We start from the raw sequence: 23,355 nt of genomic DNA, 5'->3' as shown, positions 1-23,355 counted from the left end.
GAAACTGCTGGCAACCCTCAACAGCTCAGGCAGTATCAGTGGAGAGAGCAACAGAGTTGATCTTTCAGGCTAATGAACAGGTCAACAGAACTATGAAAAGTTGGAGATCTGATGGGTTGTATGCGAATAGAAGATAGAATGGAAAAAGAAACGTCAGTGATGTGTGTTGGGTCAGGGATTAAATTCTCCAACATCGGCAGTTCCTACTATCAGGGATTAAATAGATTTCTTTGTTCTGGGTAAAAGGGAATGGTAATGGGACAAGAAGCACAAGACATGTCTACAAAAGATGTAAATGGTGTTACGATTCAAGCACAGTAAGCCAAGCCAAATCCGCCTTTGGATTTATAACACAGTCTAAATTTGTTCTTGTTCTTCTCATCCTTTGCCAATATAGGGTGATGACACGAAAAAGTGTTTCTTTCAATCTTACATAATTATCCTCCTTTCAAGAGCATCTGTCCTTTAGCAGTGAAGAGGCTGTTTCTATCTCCAAATATTTAAAAGCTTTACTAACGCCAAGGAAGCATATTTTATTACTATTGTGTCCTTAAGATTGGGCAGGAGACCTATCCCAAACCTCAGTAGTTGAAGAGTTTTGTTTGCTGTAGATTTGGACAATTATGTTAATTAAAGTACAATAATTGGAAAAAGCTAGTTACCAGCAGTTGACCTCAGACATGCCACTTTCACATGTGAATTTCAACTCAAAGTACATATTTAGTTCTAGTAAATGAACTACTTTTAGCAAACCTCTGTCCTCCATTTTTGGCTAGCTGTATGAATGCAGAGTTACGTCATGGTGTTAAGCCATTTGGACTTGATCTGTACTGTAGCTCATTTTGGCCGTGACAACAGTTCAGATAGTACACTTTCCTCTGACAGTTCTAGCCTGTACATGTCAAAGCCTGATCATTAGCTCTGATCCTTGGTGGTAAGTTTGATATTTGTGGACATGATTGGGTGCCATATTTTCTTATGAATTTATTGACAGATATTTAAGAAAATGTTCACGATTCATAACAAAGATATTTCTAAGTTAGAAAGAAGAATTCTGGGAAGGTGATAAGCTAAACGTGGTAACCGAACAATTGAAGTATCAAATTGAAAGAAAAAAATACAAAGTAGCAAAGATTGGTGGGAAGCCACAGGATTGGGTAAGTTGTAAATATCAACAAAAGATGACCAAAACAAAAGAGAACTTGCAAGTAGTATCAAGACAGACAGCAAGAACTTCTTCAGATATCTAAAAATGAAGATAGAGACCAAAGTGAGCATAGAATTCTTGGAGAACAAGGCTCGAAAAAATAATGGGCAACCAGGAAATGGCAGAGTAGTTGAATAAATACCAGACTTCACAATGGAAGACAATGTAGCATTCCACAAGTACTAAATTATTAAGGGGCAAAAGTAGATATGGAAATAAATATAATAACTATTACAAAAAAGGGACTCTAGAGAAACTCATGGGGCCAAAGAGCAGTAAGTTCACTGGACCTAATGGGATGCATCCTAGGATAGTGAAAGATGTAGCTACAGAGAGAGTCCATGCACCAGTGGTCATCTTCCAGCTATCCTTAGATTCTGGAAAAGGCCCAGAGAGTCAGAAAATTACAAATGTAACACCTTTATTCAAAAAGGGAAGGAGACAAGTAAAATCAGGTAACTATGGGTCAGTTTGCTTCCTATCTATTATTGGGAAATAGTTTGGTTCATTATGGATATGACAGCATAATATCTAAGAAATATATAATATCATCATGAAGGGGAAATCATGCTTGGCAAATTTATTAGAATTCTTTGAGCAGGTAACAAGTTGAATAGATAAGGGGAAAGTAGTGAATGTAATGGATTTGGATTTCCTTAAGGCATTTGATAAGGTACCACACCTAAGGCTACTTAATAAGCGCCTGTGGTGTTGAAATTAGTACGTTAGCATGGGTAGAGAATCGGCTAACTAATGGAAGACAGTTTGGAAAGGTGGGGGAGGGGAATCATTTTCAGGATGGCAGCTTGTAACTAGTGGAGTCCCACAGGGAACAGTGCTGGAGTACAAGTATTTACCAACATTCATGACTCAGATGAGAGCCAAGTTTGCAGATGACACAAAAAATAAGTGAGAAGGCAAGTACTAAGGATGACACAAAGTCCACAGAGGAATATAGACAGATTAAGCAAGTGGACAGAAACTTGGCAGGTGGAACATTATATGGGAAAATCCTAGGCTTTGCACAAATGTAGGAGCTGAGTATTTATTTAAATGGAGAAAGACTGCAGAAAGCTACAGGGCAGAGGGATTTGGGAATTGTTGTCCATAAATCTCAGCTAGCTTCCAAGTTAAGCAGATAATAGGGAAAGCAAATGGAGTGTCAGCCTTTATTTCGAAGGGCATATAAAAGTAGGAGGGTTTGCTAAAACTGTACAAGGCACTAGTGAGACCACAACTGGAATACTGTGAACAGTTTAGTGCCCTTTCTCTTTCTCTGAGGAAGGATGTACTGGCATTGGCAGTAGTCTGGAGAAGGTTCGGTAGGTTGTTCCCAGATATGGAGGGACTGTGTTATGAGGCGAGTTTGATTAGGTTGGGTCTGTATTCATTGGAGTTGAACGGCCTAAGGGATGACCTTATTGAAACATAAAGACTCTTTGGGGACTTGATGGATTAGATGCAGAGAGGTTGTTTCCCTTTGTAGGAGAGCCTAGGACCAGTGGGCATAATTTCAAAGTAAGGGCTCACCCATTTTGGGTGGTAATGGCCTGGTAGTGTCAGTGCTGGACTATTAATCTAGAAACACAAGTAATGATCTGAGAACCTGAGTTTGAATCCTACCATGGAAGATAATAGAATTTAAATTCAGTTTAAAAAAAAAAATCTGGAATTGAGAGTCTAATGAACATGAAACCATTGTCAATTGTCGGGAAAACCCCATCTGATTCATTAATGTCTTTTAAGGTATGAAGTTTGCTATCCTTACCTGTTCTGGCCTACATGTGACTGGAGACCAACCGCAATATGGTTGAATCTTAACAGCCTTGTGGGCAATTAGAGATGGGCAATTAATGCTGTCCCAGTCAGTGATGCTCAGGTCCCAGGAATGATTTCAAACAAATGTAAAAATTTAAGACTGGTGAAGCATGTCATCTCTGAGGATAGGGAATCTGGGATTCTTCACTGCAGAGGTCTGTAAAGACTAAGTATCTGAAAATATTCAGGGCTGAGATATACATCTTTTTAATCATTATAGGAATTGAGGATTATGGGAGAAAGGCAGGAAAGTGGACTTGAGGATGATCAGATCAGCCATGATCCCATTTCATGGTGGAACAGATTTGATGGGCTTAATAGCCTGTTTCTGCTTCTGTGCCTTTTGGTGTCTACAGTAGAGAAACCCTTCAGTCTCCTTCTCCCTTCTCCCTCTCCCCTCTCCCTCTCCCCTCTCCCTTCTCCCCTCTTCCCTCTTCCCTTCTCCCTTCTCCCTCTCCCTTCTCCCTCTCCCTTCTCCCTCTCCCCTCTCCCTTCTCCCTTCTCCCTCTCCCTTCTTCCTCTCCCTCTCCATTCAAAATGACTGTCTTGTGATTTTGGCATACAATAGGTAACTGGCCACAGTCTCAAATCCTACTACAGCAAAAGCGAATGCCTTCAGAAAGAGGAAAACATTGAAAAACAACATTTTCATAGTTGACCTGACTTTGTCTACTAAGTTATTTTATGTCTATTTGGAGACATAGGGACTGAAGATACCAGAAGCCAGAGCTTGTGGGTATGAGGCTGGCAAAGCACAGCAGGTCAGACAGCATCAGAGGAGCGGGAAAGTAGACACATTGGTCCTGACGAAGGGTTTTGGCCTGAAATGTTGTCTTTCCTGCTCTGATGTTGTATGACCTGCAGTGCTTTTCCAGCCTCATGCCTATAGACTCTATTTCATGTCTACCTTTTGTACGGGCAATTGACTCATTAAAGTTTGCTGTCAAAATCTGCAAAAAAACCAACAATGCAGATTTTAAATGATGTATTGCATTGCTAATCAAGAAGCAAGTGTAAGAACTATCCTTCATTGATGTTTGGATTTGATCAGAACTGAGCACTTTTATGTTGCTTCATAAAGAAACATGAAAGTATCACCTTGTTCAAAGGGTACAGGATTTATAGATTTGAGAAATGATCTAGTTGATAATGCAGGATGAAAGACTTGTTTCATTCTAACTTTCTAGGCATCCAAACTGCAACTCAGTTATCTTCTAAAAAGGGGCCAGGAAACATCCATGACCATCGATTTGTGTCTCAAAACAAAAATTCAAAGTCAGTTGCTTCTCCGCACATTTATTATGTACTTCATTTTCTTCATACTTGGCCCTCACATGGGCTAAGAAAACTTACAAAAGCAAAATGCTGCTAATGTTGGAAGTCTGTAAAAACTCAGAAGATCTGGAGGCATTAGTGGAGAGAGAAGGTTAAATCATATTGAGTAACAGTCGACTTGCAACATTAACTCTGCTTCTCTCCACCGACGCCACAAGACTTTTTAAATTTCGCCAACACTTTGTATTACATGAAGTATCAAACTGTTTTGGAATGCTGTACAATTCTAACATTTTTTACAGGCATTTTTCGCTAACCCTGTCTTTATTGCTCATCCCTAATTCCTCTCAAGGAGCTGGTGGTAATGTTTTCTTGAAGTACTACAGTCGTTAAAGTGTTGGTACACATAATGCTACCAGGAAGGGAGTTGTAGGGTTTTGACCCAGTGTAGGAACAGCAATATAGTTCTAAATCAGAATGGTGTATGATTTGGAGGGGGTCATTGATTTCTAATTTGCTTAGAAATGCTAGTAAATAATTATAAATAAATGTTTGTGATGTTTATAAATACCATGTGTAGTACATGTAAGGTTTAACAAAGGTATCAAAAGCCGTTATGCTTAAATGTATGTTAATACCAACATACATGACGTTGTTTAATTGGAATAATTTGCATGAGTTCTTTTAGCAAAACATGTTTAGTGTGCAGAAAATATAAGCTCAAGCATTAGATCTGATTATTATGGAATGATATGTAATTACATAGAGCTCATGTTCTTGCTTGTGTTAAAATTGCAATTTCAGCTCCGAATCACAGGGAGGAGGTGATAGTTCACATCAACGTTGAGTTTTAATTCTGACTGTTAGCTCATTGTCGTATTGAACTTCTGATTTGATGTAACTTTTGACAGTCGTAGACTTAAATTCCAAGTGCTGATTAGCAAAGTCCCAGGTTTGACCACCTTATCAGGATTGGTGAAGAGGATAGAATTGAGAGGTTTCCTGCTCATGATCTCTATTGACTCCTAATGAAATGGATAAAGATATGGATATCGGCCGTGGATTGTAATCCATACTTTAATTCTTTCTATGAGATGAGGGTTTGGCTGCCAAGGTTAGCATATGTTGCCCATCCCTAAGTGTCCTGGAACCAAGTGTCTTGCTAGGTCTTTCAGAGTGCAGTTTGAAGTGATCTACATTGCTGAGGATCTGGAGTCGCATGTGAGCCAGAGCAGGTAAGGATTGCAGATTTCTTTCCCTGTGGGTACTAACGAACCAGATAAGATCTTACCTCAGTTGATGATGGATGTGAGGTCACCATCACAGAGACTACTTTTCAGTTCCAGATTGGATGAATTGAACTTAGGTTCCACAAGCTGCCATCACGAGATCTGAACCAACATGCCCAGAGCCTGGCCCTCCGGATTACTAGTCCATTATTATGTCACTATCCTTCCACAGCTTTCTAGGCTCATAAGAGTGAGTTGGATAGACTGAATATCAGTTTGAATGTTTCAGAGCAGAAGCATTACATTTGGATATCATTGCAAATCCATGTATTGTACTCTTGGAATTGTAATTTTGAGTGTAGAACATCAGATGATAATTTGTGCTTTGTTGGAGATGCAAGATTCTGTGAAAACCTACATACGCAAGAATGTGAAGTTTATAAGGCCACTGCATGTGGAGATTCAAATGTCCCTTGGGCATAGTTTGTATAAACATATTACAACAGACAGAAACATTTCATTTATTCATTATGCTAGTGTCCTAAATATTCAATTGCTATTCCTTGGGAACGTTTGTTTTTAAAAAAAATCTACATAATTCATGATTCTGACAATCTTTCAGGTTTAACAAGCAGTCTTCAAATAAATGAGATGTTTTGCTCAATATTCATATGCCGGGCAGAAAGCTACTTTTCCCTACTTGACACAATGATGAATCTAATTGCTTTTCCCTCGACTGAAAAAAGTTAGCATGTGTATATGTATGAAATATGTGCATACACATATGTATGACTGACAGCTGGTTGATATTTCCAAGTTTCTGTGTATAGCACTACACTGTTCTAATTGGTTTCTGTGGCACTGCAGTAATAACTCAGGCATCTTGTGATATGCCAAAATGAGACATGCTGCAGATTAGACTTTGTCAGAAGCCACAGAGGCAGCTATGGCCCATTGTGTTCTTCAAATGACTCAGCAGTGACCCCTAATAGAAGGTCAGATACCATGAAGCAAGATCTCAGTCAACTTCACCAGTCCTGACACAACAGCATTGGTGTTTCAGAGATAGTAGGAACTGCAGATGCTGAAGAATCTGAGATAACAAGCTGGATGAACACAACAGGCCAAGCAGCATCAGAGGAGCAGGAAAGCTGACGTTTCGGGCATAGACCCTTCTTCAGAAATGGGGGAGGGGAGGGGAGGGGAAGGGTGTTCTGAAATAAATAGGGAGAGAGGGGGAGGCGGATAGAAGATGGATGAAGGAGAAGATAGGTGGAGAGGAGACAGACCGGTCAAAGAGGTGGGGATGGAGCCAGTAAAGGTGAGTGTAGGTGGGGAGTTAGGGAGGGGACAGACAGGTCAAGGGGGCGGGATGAGGCTAGAGGGTAGGAGATGGGGGTGGGGCTTGAGGTGGGAGGAGGGGATAGGTGGGAGGAAGAACAGGTTAGGGAGGCGGGGACGAGCTGGGCTGGTTTTGGGATGCAGTAGGGGGAGGCTTGTGAAGTCCACATTGATATCATTGGGCTGCAGGGTTTCCAAGCAAAATATGAGGTGCTGTTCCTGCAACCTTCGGGTGGCATCGTTGTGGCACTGCAGGAGGCCCAGGATGGACATGTCGTCTGAGGAATGGGAGGGGGAGTTGAAATGATTTGCAACTGGGAGGTGCAGTTGTTTATTGCGAACCGAGCGTAGGTGTTCCGTAAAGCGGTCCCCAAGCCTCTGCTTGCTTTCCCCGCTGTAGAGGAGGCCACAACGGGAACAGCGGATACAGTATACCACATTAGCAGATGTGCAGGTGAACATCTGCTTGATGTGGAAGGTCTTCTTGGGGTCTTGGATGGGGGTGAGGGGTGAGATGTAGGGGCAGGTGTAGCACTTCCTGCGATTGCAGGGAAAAGTGCCGGGTGTGGTGGGGCTGGAGGGGAGTGTGGAGCGGACAAGGGAGTCACGGAGAGAGTGGTCCCTCCGGAAAGCAGATAAGGGTGGGGAGGGAAAAATGTCTTTGGTGGTGGGGTCGGATTGCAGATGGCGGAAGTGTCGGAGGATGATGCGTTGGATCCGGAGGTTGGTGGGGTGGTACATGAGGACGAGGGAGATTCTGTTTTCGTCATTATTGCGGGGAGGGTGTGTGAGGGATGAGTTGCGGGAAATGCAGGAGACACGGTCGAGGGCGTTCTTGACCATTGGGGTCAGGGGGGGTAGTTGCGGTCCTTGAAAAACGAGGACATCTGAGATGTTCAGGAGTGGAATGCCTCGTCCTGGGAGCAGATGCAGCGGAGGTGAAAGAATTGGGAATAGAGGATGGCATTTTTGCAGGAAGGTGGGTGGGAGGAGGTGTATTCTAGGTAGCTGTGGGAGTCGGTGGGCTTGAAATGGATATCGGTTTCCAGGTGGTTGCCGGAGATGGAAACAGAGAGGTCCAGGAAGGAGAGAGAGGTATCAGAGATGGTCCAGGTGAACTTAAGGTTGGGGTGGAAGGTGTTGGTGAAGTGGATAAACTGTTCGAGCTCCTCGTGGGAGCACGAGGCAGCGCTGATACAGTCATCGATGTAACGGAGGAAGAGGTGGGGTTTAAGGCCAGTGTAGCTATGGAAGAGGGATTGTTCCGCGTAACCTACAAAGAGGCAGGCATCGCTTGGGCCCATGCAGGTACCCATGGCCACCCCTTTTGTCTGTAGGAAGTGGGAGGAATTGAAAGAGAAGTTGGTATTTTACCACTTTGGATACACAAGCCCTCGGATAGAACCAAGCAAAACATTTGTCCTAACTTGACGTGAGATTACATTTCAGATGAATTTGTACCAGCAAGCGCCTTGCATCAGAGACTCCATCTGTCTATTCACAATATTTTATATTCCTGCCAATATTAACACGGCTTATTTTCACCTTCCTAACATTGCCTGATTTCCCCTCTGTCTCAGCTCATCTACCTACAGAACCTCATTAATTCCTTCATTACCTCTGGACTTAGCTATTCTATGCACACATGGAAGGTCTTGTTCATTCCACCCTTCATAAACTTGGTTAACCAAAGCCCTTTTGCCTGTTTTAACTTGCACCAAGTCTGGTTTCCTGTGGACCCTTGTATGTGCTGACCTATGGCTCTTGGTCAAACAACAGGAATTCTCATCCTTGTTTTCAAATCCTCTTTGGCCTTGCACCTACCTATCACTGTCAGTTCCTCTGGCCTCAACCCTCCAAGATATCAGCACTATTCTAATTCTGGCCTGTATACATCCCCAGCTTTATCTTTGCTTTCTATTACCTAGGCCCTAAGCTCTGGAACACTTTCCCAGGATACTTCTGTCTTCTTGGAAAGCGTTCTCTAAAATCTAGATTTTTTGAGCAAGTTTTCATCTCCTCTGGTGACTTTGTGCACCCGTGAAGTGCCTTAAAATAACATCTTTACAAGAGGCATTGTATTTCTATTCATTCACGAAACATGGGTGTCTCTGGCTGGGACAACATTTAGTGTCTATCCATAATTGCCCTTGAGCAGTTGGTGGGGCAAACTACCATCCTGAATCACTGCAATTGATGGGGTTTAGGTACAGCTGCAGTGCTGTTAGGAGGGGAGCTTCAGGATGTTAACCTGGTGACATTGAAGAAATGGTGATGTAGTACCAAGAGCAACATATAAGTAATATTGTTCCCTTATGTCTGCTGTCCTTGTCCTGGGTGGTAAAGGCTATGGATTTGGAAAGTATTATTGAAGAAGCCTTGGTGAGTTGCTGCTGTGCATCCTGTAGATGATACACACTGCGTCAGTAATGGAGTGGTTACATGTTTAAGGTGGTAGCTGGGGTGACGGTCAAGTAGGCTGCTTTGTGCTGGATGGTGTCAAGCTTCTTGTGTTGAAGCTACAAACACCCAGACAACTGGGGAGTATTCCATTGCACTCCTGACTTGAGTCTTGCAGATGATGGACAGGCTTTGGGGAGTCAGGAGCTAAGTTACTCGCCGCAGAATTCCCAGCCTCTGACCTGCTTTTGTAACCAGATTATTTATATGGCTAGTCTCGTTCAGTTTTGGGTCACTGGCAAACCCCAGGATGTTGATAGTTGAAGTGATATCTGTGGTGCATGTTAAAGGTTTGGAGACTTTGAGTATGTTTTCAAGAATTAGAACTCTGACCTTTCAGTGACTACACAATTGATTCACGATAACATCATGATGCTGTATTTCTCCATGTAAAGCATTAAAACTAATGTTCAGTTAATCCAGGCCGCACTAAGGAACCTTATATAATACAAATATTAAGTCAACCCTAATCTTTGCAGCATCAGCAAACCTCACCCAAAGCAATATTTGGCCCCTGTTTCTTGGTTGGCGAGGGGAAAATAAGATGTGATTTCACTCCAGATAATTATCCAACCAGTTCCAGAAGGGGAGTATTTATTGATGTTCAATCTGACTCTGCTATGATTAATTTATCAAGTTTCACACATGGAAGCGTGCTTTTATTTTTGAGCTAGTAAGTTTTTGAACTATCATAGAATCCCTACAGTGTGGAAGCAGGCAGTTCAGGCCATCAAGTCCACATTGACCCTGTGAAGAACACGCCACCCAGACCCCACCCCCACTAACTCCCACCCCACCCTATCTCTGTAACCCTCCATTCCCATGGATAATCCACTTAGCCTGCACATCCCTGGACACAATGGGCAATTTAACATGGTCAATCGCTCTTGACAAGTTGAGTGCAATTCTGGTCATTATAAATAAAAGTAAACTTGCCATAATCCTACCAGACCATAAGTCTGCACTGTCATTGCAGAGAGATAATTGGTGGTAGTTTAACCTGACAGTCACCGTACCTCAGGCAAGGGGTTAAATTGAGAAGGCATTCCTTCATGGTCACTTCAGCCAGTGCAGGAATTGAACCCACTCTGCCACCATTCTGCATTGCAAAACAGCAAACTAAGTGAACTGACCAGCCTCCCCAACGTCTCTCTTCACCCCCCCCCAGCCCATTCTCCCTTCCCTGCTAGCTGTCCCTCCCAACGACCCAGTCCTCTCCCCTCCACCCCTTCCCTTCAATGTCCTTCTACTCCCTGTCTCCCACTCCTATCGGGCCCCCTTCTTCTCCTTGTCTACTTTTATTGAAGCCTATTTTCCCAACTGATAAAGTACATGAGTTAACATAACATTTAAATGGGGGAGACATGGATTTCTTCTCATTTATGGTTCATGGACCAGAGTAATTTTTCCAAATTATACCTGAAACAGACTTTGCTTAATGAATTTAATTCATTTCTTGATTTTCAAGAAGCAATTTCAACTTGAACATAGTAACTTTTAATTGCTTCTCAAGTTGTCATTTCATGCAAAAGAAACCTTACCTTGTACTCACAATCTGACTAAACACTCTTCACTCAATAGTCTATCACAAAATGTCATTTTGTCACTAACTTGCATATTATTTTAAGATTTTGCTAATGGTGTGATATTATTGAACAGTCTTAACATATAACAGGTGGAAACTTTGCAGTTATTCGTTAAAGATAAATGCAGTAACCAGTTTATGAAGAATCATACCTTAGTCTGTTTTGAAGATGTTCTAAAGTTTCAAATGCTTTTATTTTGTCCATGCAGTTGTAAATTATAAATAACCAGTACTCAACTTTTCTTTATTCAACATGTGCAATTATGTGCGCATTTAAGTTTTGCTCAAAGTCTTGCCTTTTCTGAAGAGAATATATTTATTTATGCTTTGTCATACAGTTACAGTGGACAGATAAACTTTTGTCCTTCCAGTAGTCAGATGTTCTCATGTCTGCAGACTTAAATTTGATTGCACGTATCAGAACTACTTTTTGATTAATTGCAAAATCTCTGAATTCCCATTACACTTAAAATCTGGCAGTGATACCGTTCAACAAGATTGTGTATCCAGTACATTGTTGTTTGAATTGATTTCAACAAAAATGCCCATCTCCCTGCTGAACTCTAGTATTGATTATCTTACAAAAGTTTGTTTGATCTTCCTGGAAAAGACAGACAGACTTGATCCGTGATTTAACCTGTTCCTCAGATCTCACCTTGCTGTCTCCATAACATGCTGACTTTCCCTTGTGCATGAGCATTCAGTTTTACAGTTTTTACTTTGTAAATGAAGTATCCGAACCATAAGAATTCTTTGAATATATTTTTGTAGAATCTAACTTTGTCTTCGCTTGTGATTATGCTGCAATAAATGTATCTGTTAAAAATTCCAGTGATTTTGGGCATTCCATTGCTTTACTAGAAACACTATTTCACTTCTGGTACCTTACCAATTATCTTAAATCCTGTAACAAACACAGAAAGCTGGAGAAACCCATCAGGTCTGGCAGCATCTGTAGAGAGAGAAACAGAGTTAACATTGAGTCCATCGAACTCTTCAGGTGATGGTTCAAATGCATTTTTAAAAGTTTGGTCAACTCATTCTTCCTTCTTCAAAGATGTGTATATATTAACTGCCAGATTTTAATTTTTTTTTAGTCGATGTTGGCTCCCTTATTATCTCCCAAAATGCATCACTTTACATTTCTCTGCATTAAATTCCATCCAACATATGTTTACACATTTCACCAGTCTATGTAATTCTGAAACCTGTTACTGTCGTCCTCAATGTTTACTACTACAAACTTTGGAATTGTGCCCCTATATTCAATTCTGGTTCATTAATATATTGAAAAGAGCTATGGTCCTTATATAGTACCTTGAGAAAAAGTACTCTTTACTGCCTTCCATTCTGAAATAACCATTCAACAAACCTGCTTTCTGCTTTTTTGCCAATATTGTACCTCTACTGTTAGTGATTCTTCAGTCCCGTCTGCTTTATCCAAGACGTTATTGCACATAACACGTGTAATTTGCTGTGCAAATGTTGCCGTTTTGTTTAACATGTCCCAGAAGCACTGAAACATCTAAGGAATATGGTACAGCAAATCACTTAACCTGGTTAAAATCAAAGAACTGCAGGTGCTAGAAATCTGAAACAAAAAACAGAGATAGCTGGAAACACTCAACAGGTCTGACAGCATCTATGGAAAGAAAGCAGAGTTAATGTTTTGAGTCCACTGACACTTCCTCAGAACAAAACAGTCACTGGACCCGAAAGCATTGACTCTACCTGATGCTACCAGATCTGCTGAGTTTCTCAAGCTATTTCTATTTTTGTTTTGTTTTGTTTTCCTGTGCTGTCTCTTTAAGCATTTAGTCCTGAAGCTGTGAAAAACTCCTTTTAGAAGACACTTAATGCCAGTTTCTAAATATTTGTTTATTGATGCATAATTTTAATCTTTACTATTCTACTATGCTGTTAGCTGCTAAATTCTTTACTTCACAATTATTATTGGAGCTTCATTATCAATTGTTTACCTGCTGAATTATTTATATATATCCTCCAGCATCACAATAATTATATGCTCTTAATGCCATGAATGATATATTGGGTCAAAATCTATTCTGTTACTGGGATGGTACAGAATTGGCTTCGAGCACTCAAATAATGAGTTCCAGAAAAGTGCCGAATAAATGTATTTAAAGGCCTTCGTAGCACTATAGTACATTAATTACTTCATCAGTGTACTTTCTGTGAAGTTCATCTCACATTCTGGTGATGTTGGTAACCTTTCATGTATGCTGCATTTCCAGAGGTATTGATGAGTAATGTAATATCTTTGAGAATAAGCTTAATTGCTATTTGAGTTTAAAAAAAATTAAGTATTGGATACCAAGCTAGTGCAAAAGTAACATACACTAGGAGAAGCAAGAGGTAAAAGATGCTAAAAATGACCAGTTTGATTTTAAAAATGTGTGAATTTCCATTAATCAGCCAAAAAAAATTCTTTTAAAGGTGTATCATTCAACAGCGTCTACACCCAAATTTGGCGTGTTTTGCTTCATCTGGCAGCGGATCCTTTCCCAGAAGTCTCAGACCTCGCTATGAAGGTGCTCAACAACACAGCTTACAAGGTACAGTAGTAGCATTCCTAAATATTGAACATGTGAATACTGTGACTGTAAAAGTGCCATAATCAGCATTCAAGCATCAGCTTGGCTCCTTTGGTAGCGGTCTCACTTCTGATCCAGTGAGTTACACTGGGTTCAGATTTCATTCCAGGGCTTGCATTATTAATCAAGGCTTACATTTTAGACAGCACTTCAGAAATGCTACAGTGCTTCTCAGGTAAGATGTTATCTAAAGGCCCTGTTGTCTTTATCTTTGCTTTAGGTGTATGTATAATTTGATGCATTATTTTGTTATGTATCTGTATGAATTTGAAACATTACTATTAAATATATTCCTGAAAAGTGCAGGAATTTGTTTAAACTGTCAAAACAGTGAGATTAGCTGTTTCTAACTTACATGAGATGGGTGCATTGAAGCACATTGCTGTTATTAAAGCTGAATATCCACTCTGTTTTCTAATCTGTAATAATTCTCTTATTTAATAACTAATTTTGAGGCAAGAACACAGAGCTGTGAGCATACCCGAAGCGAAAAGTTATATCCGATGTAGGTGGATAGAATTAAGAAAGGGGTTATTGGTTTGGCTTGTACAGAAGACAGTGGCTAGAATGGACAAATATGTGATAGTTCAGGTCTTTATTGCATTAAGTGGCACCATTCATTCCTGTAAAATGTCTGAGTCTTTTGTGGAAGTTGACTGTCACTGCCCCAAATTGACCTGTGCAATGGCATTGACTCATGGATGTAAAAAAAAATTTCCTATCATCTTTGCTGTACATTTGTCTTTCACATGAATAATTTTTTGATCTCCGATAATGCAGAAAAGCCAATTACTTAGTGAAGAAAGGCAAGGTCTGAATCAGGAAACTACTTTCTTTCACAGCAATCTGGAATAGAGTGCCAATTGTAATCAAAGCTCCTTGAATCGCTCAGTTAACCTAACTTCCCAAATGTCAGAAAATAATAAACTCATTTAGCAGATTAGTGGACTGTTCTTACTGTCTGGACAACAGCTGGCTTTTAAAGTGAACCCTTCAGTACTAAACTTGAGCCTACATGCTCATCTACCACCACCACCACCCCCCGCCTCCTTCACTGCTGTCCACAGTCTCCAGTGTTGACTTTCAATCCAACCCATAATTATACACTGGAGTTGAATGTGCCAGCCTGAGCTGACAGTCATCCTGCTGTGAGTTGGTTGATACAGTTGTCACAGTAGCAACAATAAAGAGTGATCAGGTAAAGTTTGAACTACCTTTCAGTGCCACTACTAACCCCCACCCCTCACCTCGCTGCAAATTCCTCCATGCGGTGGCTGAAATGTCATGTCTGAGTCCTAATCTTCCTGCTTTGACTGTCAATGTTTTATTTTTGTGAGATCTACATTCAGCACAATAGCAGCCTTTGAATAATGTATTTGTCTAATCCCATTCCCAAAACCCCCACAATGATAGCATAATCAGAAATTCTACATTGTGACCAGTACACGACGTCTCTTGTAAGAGTGAGTGTCTCAATGTGAATAATGGCCTTAATCTTAATGGTTTCTGCAAATACATTAATAATTGTATTGAGTGACATTTGAATGTAGCTGTTTCTGACTTCTGAACTAGAGAATAATCAATGAAATGGCATATTCTGTACAAGATAACCAAATTGAATGCATGTACACATATACCTGGAGCTCCAGAAATCTCTGCCACTTCTTTGAAAATAGACTGTCTCCAGAGATACTGAGAAAATCAGAGTAACTTTCAAAATTCAGAGCGGTGGGAAGCTATGAATGGTTTTACTTATCTGCCTTTCTTTGCTTGTGTAGATGTAGTTGAAATTCTATTGTCAATGAATCATTGAAGTGGGTGTTTTTGTAGGGGAAAAGCTTTTGCCTTTGAACGTCCTTTTCTTGAGGTCATTCACTTGAATTATAATATTGAAAATCGCTGCTGCTGATAATTTTCATTTTTAACCAATCCATAGAACATGCATTTCTTGTTACTGGAATAGCTCTTAATATGACACGTCCTTTTGCTTTTTCATGACAATATTTAAATCCCCACAATATATCACCTAAATTGTGAAAGGATGGTAAATATCCTCTCCTCTTTCTCTCTCGCAAACTATTCATCCTGGAGCAATGCGTTTCTTACAGGTGCCCTTGCCAAGACTAGTACTGATCCAGTGGCTAAGGATGGCTGGTAGAAAGGCTGCTGATTTTAACTGTATGGAAACTGTAGACAGCCTTGAGGGACACCTTTGTACAGCTCTGGGCAGGGCCCAATTTCAAACTCTGTCCCTTTCACATGTGTCAGCCGTCGGGGGTTGCTGGCTGAGAGACGGCTGACAGGGCATTGGTGGAGTGGCGATAGTGGGATTATAAAAGAGAGTAGCAGGTTTGTGTTTCACAGCCCTTTTGCCAATTTTCCAAGGTGGATCTCAATAACCTACTTGGCAGATTCCTGGAGTTCCAGGAAACCCTTTGAGCATTGAGATCCACAGCTGTGAAGGGCAGCATTCGAACCTCCACCTGAAGCTCCTGGCCAGTACTGAAACACTGATGGCTTCTGTATGTGCTGGAGTGGAAACTGGGCAGTGGGCACTAAGCACTAAAAAACCTAAAAGTGAAAATGAACAGAGACCTTCAGGGCATCCAATTTATGAACTAAGTACAAGTGAATCAAATCAACCATGTTTAGGTGGAAATTGGAACCATTGAAATAAAATCTGTGATATAACTTCTAAAATTATATAACCCTTTTTAAATGATTAAAATTGTATTTTAGAATCTGCATGTTGGTGTTATGATGTAAAATAACCTCATGATGCAGGCATGCTGATACACTTGGGTATCTGCTCCCATCCTTAGCAAATCTGTGTGTCTGAAATCACAGAAGTGATTCTCAGAACAGCTGAGTGCGTTGGTAACATTAGAATTTGCCTGCAATCACCTATAGATCGAAGAGAATTTCACCGACTTGAAACTCAGTTGTTTGTTCTTTATCTCTTGTGTAAATAGACTGAAAGTTTCCTTAAGCAGATTGAGCTTTCAAGCAGCGTGAAATGCACAATTTTGTTCTCTGCATATTTAGCCTAATTCCAGTTTCTTGCCTATTGGAGGTTATTTGCAATATCCAGCATGTTAAGTGGCCAAGCAGTGATTTGGGAATTAAGACACACAGCTTTGCCTTGACAGCAACTTTATTCTCGTTGCAAGTCTTACCATGCCCAGCTGCCCCCTCTTTATTTTTTCATTTATTTTTAATCAACCTGTTTGGACATGCTATGATACACCTGTCTGGCAGGCATGACTTCAACACAGACCTTCTGGCCAAGATGTAAGGACCTCGCCACTGCACCATGAGACCGCTTTTAGGAGTGAAATTTATTTGATAATTATTTAATTAACACCCGATACCATAACAATTTGATTGACATAGTATTAATACACCACAGCTCCAATCTTCCAGTATGCTATTCCATAGAAAATTACATTCTATTTATGGGCAAAAGAAATGGTTACCTGAGAACTGAAATTAGCCCTTGGATCATCTGTCACTCTTTCCTAGCATCCAAGAGTTTTTTTTTAGCCGATGAACTTGAAACTGTTCTTTCCTAGGTGTATAGTGTGCAGTATTTCAGGGTGAACTGCTTACATGTGAATGTTTAGAGCTGTAATTAACCACGGAGCCTGATGTGTTGAACAAAACTACTAAACACTAAATGACAAGGTGTAGAGCTGGATGAACACAGCAGGCCAAGCAGCATCATAGGAGCAGGAAGGCTGACATTTCAGGCTTCTTGGCCTGCTGTGTTCATCCAGCTCTACACCTTGTTATCTCAGATTCTCCAGCATCTGCGGTTCCTACTATCTCGAAACACTGAAATGCTTGTGTTTGAATGACTTTTTCCTTTAAAAACTGGTGCCAATCAATTGTGATAGAAGGAATAATCCCTTGAAGATTTCATAAAATGCTAATGAAAATAACACATTGCTTTGAAGCCATTATTGAATACTGTTCAATTTATGTCTGGATGACAAAACTTTTATTTCTGATTCACAAGTATTTGACCTTGCCAACAGCCCACCCCCTCTTCTATTTTGTATCTAGCAAACCCAGCAAACTTAATTTGGAATTCTAATCCTTTGGCTAAAACCTGAAGGTTGATTGTAGTGTGCAGTGTTATGTATATGTGCAAAAAGCCACAACCATTAAAATATGAATGCAGGACAGTCAGTTGTTGTCAAGTCTAAACATTTGTGTTCATCCCCAATTGCCCTTGAGAAGAAGGTGGTGAACTGTCATATTCAGTACAGTTAGGGAGGGAGTTCCAGGATTTTGACCCAGTGATATTAAGGAATGACAACATAGTTCCAAGTCAGGTTGGTCTGTGGCTTGAAGGAGAACCTGTGTGTAGAGGTGTTCTCATATATCTGATATCATTATAATTCAAGGTAGTAAAGATCACAGATTTGGCAGGGACTGTCAAAAGAACTTTAGCAATGACTGCTTTGCACATCACTGCCGCTGCGTGCTGGTGTTGGAGGAAGTGAATGTTTAAGTCGGTACCTGGAGTGCTAATTAAATGGACTGCTTTGTCCTGGATGCCATCGAGCTTTTTAACTTTGTTGGGGCTGCAGTCATCCAGGCAAATGGAGAGAAGTCCATCGCATTCCTGACCTATATCTTGTAGATAGTGGACAGGCTTTTGAAGAATCAGGAGATGAGTTACTCACGCAGAGTTCGGACCCTCTGACCTGTTCAGATAGCCACAGTATTTTATATGGCTCATCCAGCTAAGTTTCTGGCCGGTGATCATCCCCAGGGGGTTGATGTTGGAGTATCAGCACTGTTAATGCCATTGAACTTTTAAATGGAGATGGTGAGGTTCTTTCTTATTGGACAGGGTCATTGCCAGGTACTTGTCACTTATCAGTCCACACCGGAGTGCTTTCCAGGCCTTGCTGCAAGAGGGGAGGTTATTGATGATACTGCTGAAGATGTTTAGTCCCAGGAGAACACTCAGAAGTTCTTGAAACAAGTACTTAGGGCTGAACTGTTGGCCTTCAACAACCAGATCCATGTTTGTGCTAAGTATTACTCTAATTAGCAGAGTGTTTTCCCCTTGATTCCTATTGACTTAAGATTTGAGGGCTGCTTGATGCCATACTTGGTTGCTTTGATGCCCAGGCAATCGCTCTCGCCTCTAAAATTTAGTTCTTTTGCCTGTGTTGGACCAAGTTTGGAATGTGGTCTGGAGCATGTGGCCCTGTTAATGTACATTTTAGTGGCAGATCATTCCAAGCATTTCTCCTATTCAAGTATTAATAATTTGTGTTGAGAAAGTTGATCTCGATAATACTAGTCGCTTTGCGAAGAACCCTTTTACCACCTCAGATATAGATTTGGCTTTAACATTTCAAACTGAATTTGCAGAGTTGTCATTGCATTTCAAAATTACGGGGGTTTCTAGTACAACATTGTGTTATAGAAAATAGAGTTATAGAAATGACGGGCCTATAGGAAAAGCAGGGTTAGGGGCATAAAGGACACAACGATAATGTTTTCCAAAATTCTTCCTCACCTGTGTAGCTTCACTCTTCTAGCTGCAGTTATGACAGTTTATCAGATAGGTGATGTGGCATAGATGCAATACATGTACAAATCTGACCTGATGTTTGCAATGAAGTGACAGCTGGGTTTTAGAGTTCTGCCATTGGAAATCCCAGCAATGGCCAGTACTGCATGATAGTTCAGTAATGTTCCAAAAGAGATGAGCAGTGCAAAATTGTGTGAAGTGGAACGTTGCTGGCTGTGAGCTCTATCTCATATAATTTTGCACTGCTCACCCCTTCTGGATCATGGCCACACCAATGACTTTCCACTTATTTCAGGCAGATTTTAAAGATTACATCTGAAATTGTCAATGCGTCAATTCTGGGGGAGTTTCATGGAACGTTGCTGGCTGTGAGCTCTATGAAACTCCCCCAGAATTGACGCATTGACAATTTCAGATGTAATCTTTAAAATCTGTATGAAATAAGTGAAAAGTCATTGGAGTGGCCATGATCCAGAAGAGGTGAACAGCGCAAAATTGTATGAAATGGAGCTCACAGCCTGTAACCCTCCATGAAACTCCCGTGAAATTGACACGTCAGCAATTTTTGGTAAAATTCCCTCCTCCTTTTAAATGTTGATCTTGACACAAACTTCTGGATGGACTTTAAGATAAGTGAAGCAGCAGAATCTGATCTTTCTTTCTAATGTAGCCCATTGGCATTGAAGTTAATTGTAGGATTAAAATGTGTTGTAAACCTGAGTAATATTGTATTCAAAATAGTGCTGGAAAAGAGCAATCCATACTCGATGGAATTGCGTTGTAGTTGACACAGGTTTGCATTTTACAAATACTGTTCCCCTATTCATCAATTGCGTTGTAGCCAATTTGCGTTGCCAGAACACGTGTTTTAAGAGAACCCCCTGTAATTATTATCTGTTCTAATTCCACACTTAGATCAAACAAATTAGCATCATTTGAAATAGCTATAAATGTCCCAACAACATAATTATTGAGTAGCTTTAAAGCACCTGAAAAAATCATCAGATGTTTTAAGGGCTAATTATAATTAGCATAAATGTGGCAATGATAGCAAAAGAGGCAAATGATAGCTTGCAACAACTGATCATGCAATAAAACATAATACATATTACAAAATACTTCTTACAATATTAGGCATACACAAGAAGAATCTACTTGACACTTGCATTGCTGCCAATCTTGAGTTCTTAATTGAATGGGCACCTCTCTAAAGGTTTGTTGCTATTGTTGTACAGAAAAATATTTTTGCTTGTTCATTTGTTGATGTAACAAATCACAGAAATTTTAAAAACGTTTGGTATCTTTCTTACAAGACTTTTTTAAGTAAAGTGATCGATTGCCAGAGAAAAAATAAATATTAGCCAAATTAGACTGGCAGGAACAATAGTTACAACTAAGGTACTTGAGTCATCCAAAGATGTATATTTAATGACTGCAGATAGTTCTGGTTTAAAAACCTGCAGATCGTAGCTGAAGATCAATGTCATGAGAGGATATGTGTGAAGGTAAAGAATGTTTTTCTGTCTAGCACGAAGGAAAAGTGTACTTGAGTTGAAACTAAAGAATCCACCAATAAATAGTAAATATGGTAGCTACCTGACGGTCAGGTTTGGTCACTTATTGGTTAGACAGTCGACTCACAGTAAATACAACCTTTGTTTAAATAGATTTAATGACGTACAGGCTTAGTGTTGATTTTGAAGTAGATGCTTATAATCTAAAAGGCTGCTGTGCAATGTATTTTCTTTAATCTCATTCTCATGCATAGCCTTTGAGAGAATCCCAACGAAGGCATGTATCCGGAAACTCTATCTGGGCTCAGTGGATGAAAATGAACCTCCAGTCCCACTCCCAGCTTGCAGCTGTGAAATGGTAGAATGGGCTTTTGCTTTCTGAAGCCCAAACCATGTGTATGAGTTGCTGTTTTGAAAGGATGAAGTTCTTGATGTCAGTTCTACATTTACCTGTTACTCATTTAAACTCTTTCCAACTCTTAGTGGTTTGATGCATTATTCTGGATTAACTTCCCTTAACCATGGCTTTTATGACTGTATACCCATCCATGTCAGTTGTCTCCCCTTAATTCTGCAAGCAAATTTAAATGGCTGGATCCTCTGATGTTGGCGGTGGATTGCGTAGTTTTTTTGTTAGTCTTACCTCAATAACTTGAATTTTTGTTGGGGCTGTTTGAAGGTTTCTTTTAGTCTCTGAGCAGAAGTGGACCCAGCAGGCAGGTTGATCTGGTCAGGCTGCTATTAGTTAGAATTATCTCTTGGGTAATGGTACTATGTCTTTAAGAGATGTGTTCTGTGTTACTTCTCTTGCAGACAAGTGTTGTCACAATGGTGCTGAAATGTCGTCTCCTTCAGACAGGCAGTTGATAAATGGCCTGTAGTTCTCCTGGGTTTTTTAAAAATGGGACAAAAGAATCATGAATGGGTGGGGTCAGCGCTCACACAGACTCGGGAAGGCGTTTAGTTTTGCTTTCAGTTAGTGAGAAGGTCTCTGCTGGCTGTTGAACTAAAAGCTTGAGTTCCCAACTGCTATAGTCTGAGACTGTGAGGCTTTCTCTTAAAAATGAAAAGTAGCAGATAGTTTCTTCTGCACTGGAGTGAGACAGCATGTGAGAATCATAACTGTTTCGCTGAATTGCATTTATGCCAAGGGTGTGTTTATAGAATGCTGCCTATATTTAAGCAGTTGGTAATTAGTGGTTAAATAATACTTGTTAAATAATCATGTTAAGTATTTCAATAGAGTTAGTTATGCCAATTCTTTATTTTTACAACACAGTTTAAAATACAAAAAAAAAAGTGTTTTGATTCGAGCTTGGTGTGGACAAATCGAATCACATCTGGAATACAGCAGCTTACGCTTGCCTTTAACTAAATATAAAATTAGGGTCTAGGGTCTGGTCCATAACACTTGTTACTGACTTCAGTGTATTAAAATCTGCTTACTTAACATTACGAATTTTGTTTTTCTGAGGCCTGTTTTGAAGTGCAAACTGCTCTGCTCACTTTATTTTCCTTTCCTGTTTCAAGAATGTTACTTTGAATATTTTAACAAAATGAAATGAGATCCTTTTTTGAAAGTAATGCTGAAATGGAGTTCATATGAAATACTGTTTTTTTTTTAGTTTTCATTGAGATGTTGAAAATTTAGGAACAAAAGATTGGGGATAATGCTGAGCTTATAGACCTAATTAATGTTCAAAGTCGTGATTTAACCAATCTTGCAAATTGATCTTTAAAACAAAAACAGCAAAATGATTCATTATTATAATGCTGATAAAGCAGATATTAAATTCTCCTTGAAAATTTTGGAATAATGTGACATCAATGACTAAGATTTTGAGGTCCTTGGTCGGTCTTAGTGTATTTATTCCAATAAAGTGGAATAACTACATGCAATCAGAGACAGCAAGAACTGCAGATGCTGGAGTCAGAGATAACACAGTGTGGAGCTGGAGGAATACTGCAAGCCAGGCAGGATCAGAGGAGCAGGAAAGTTGACATATTTCTGAAGAAGGGTCCCGACCTGAAACTTTCCTGCTCCTCTGCTGCCTGACCTGCTGTGTTCCTCCATCTCCACACTGTGTTAACTAAATGTAATATGTTCTTTCCAAGTGATTTATGAATACTTGATGTGTAAATTCGTTATAGTATAAAAGATTTACTATTTTGATAAATGTTTCTCTGCAGGCTACAGTTAATGCCCGACCACAACGTATTCTAGATTCCACAAACCTCACGCAGTCTGCACCAGCCAGTCCTACCAGTAAAGGAACACACATTCATCAAGTTGGGTAAGTCCTTGAGGTATTAGTATAATGTCTTCTATGATACAATATGTTCTTGTGACAAGTTGTTCTCAACAGAAAATATGTCTTTAGCTTTTGTTTGCAAGTTTGAAGTTGATTAGCTCCAGCTCTTGGCTGTATGAATAACCAGGTCAAGGCATGTTGGAGACACGATCCTTGTTGCTATCCTGAAGTCCGACATTCTATACTCCAGCTTCAGAACTGAGATAAGTAATAAAACTTCACTAATGGCATGCACTTCCGGTGCACACTAGCCGATTTCCTTTGCCACAGGTTTTCAGCCTTGCTTTATGTGTACATGCTGTCAATCCACAAGCTAACCCACTGTCTATGGTTTCTGGCTCATTCCCTTGCACATTCTACCACTGGACTTGGAACCTGCTGTTTTCCAGTCTCCAGGAAGCCTATCCACACTTCATGCCACAGTCAAAGTGAAGGCCTGACATAC

At 40.2% G+C, this 23,355-nt stretch overlaps 1 protein-coding gene across 1 annotated transcript in view; it reads left to right on the top strand.

Moving 5' to 3' along the window:
• The window catches only part of rptor (regulatory associated protein of MTOR, complex 1), a 362,931-nt gene that overhangs the window by 233,654 nt on the left and 105,922 nt on the right, over positions 1 to 23,355 (top strand). The window contains exons 21-22 of the mRNA XM_048611098.1: positions 13,373 to 13,491; positions 22,789 to 22,892. Coding sequence (XP_048467055.1) covers positions 13,373 to 13,491; positions 22,789 to 22,892 — 223 coding nt within the window. The remainder of the gene's footprint in view (positions 1 to 13,372; positions 13,492 to 22,788; positions 22,893 to 23,355) is intronic.

The sequence above is a fragment of the Rhincodon typus genome, chromosome 23 (assembly GCF_021869965.1).
Source record: "Rhincodon typus isolate 14 chromosome 23, sRhiTyp1.1, whole genome shotgun sequence".
In the NCBI taxonomy this organism is placed as follows: Eukaryota; Metazoa; Chordata; class Chondrichthyes; order Orectolobiformes; family Rhincodontidae; genus Rhincodon; species Rhincodon typus.
The sequence above is the reverse complement of the archived record's forward strand: the minus strand, read 5'-3'. Positions and strand labels throughout refer to the sequence as shown.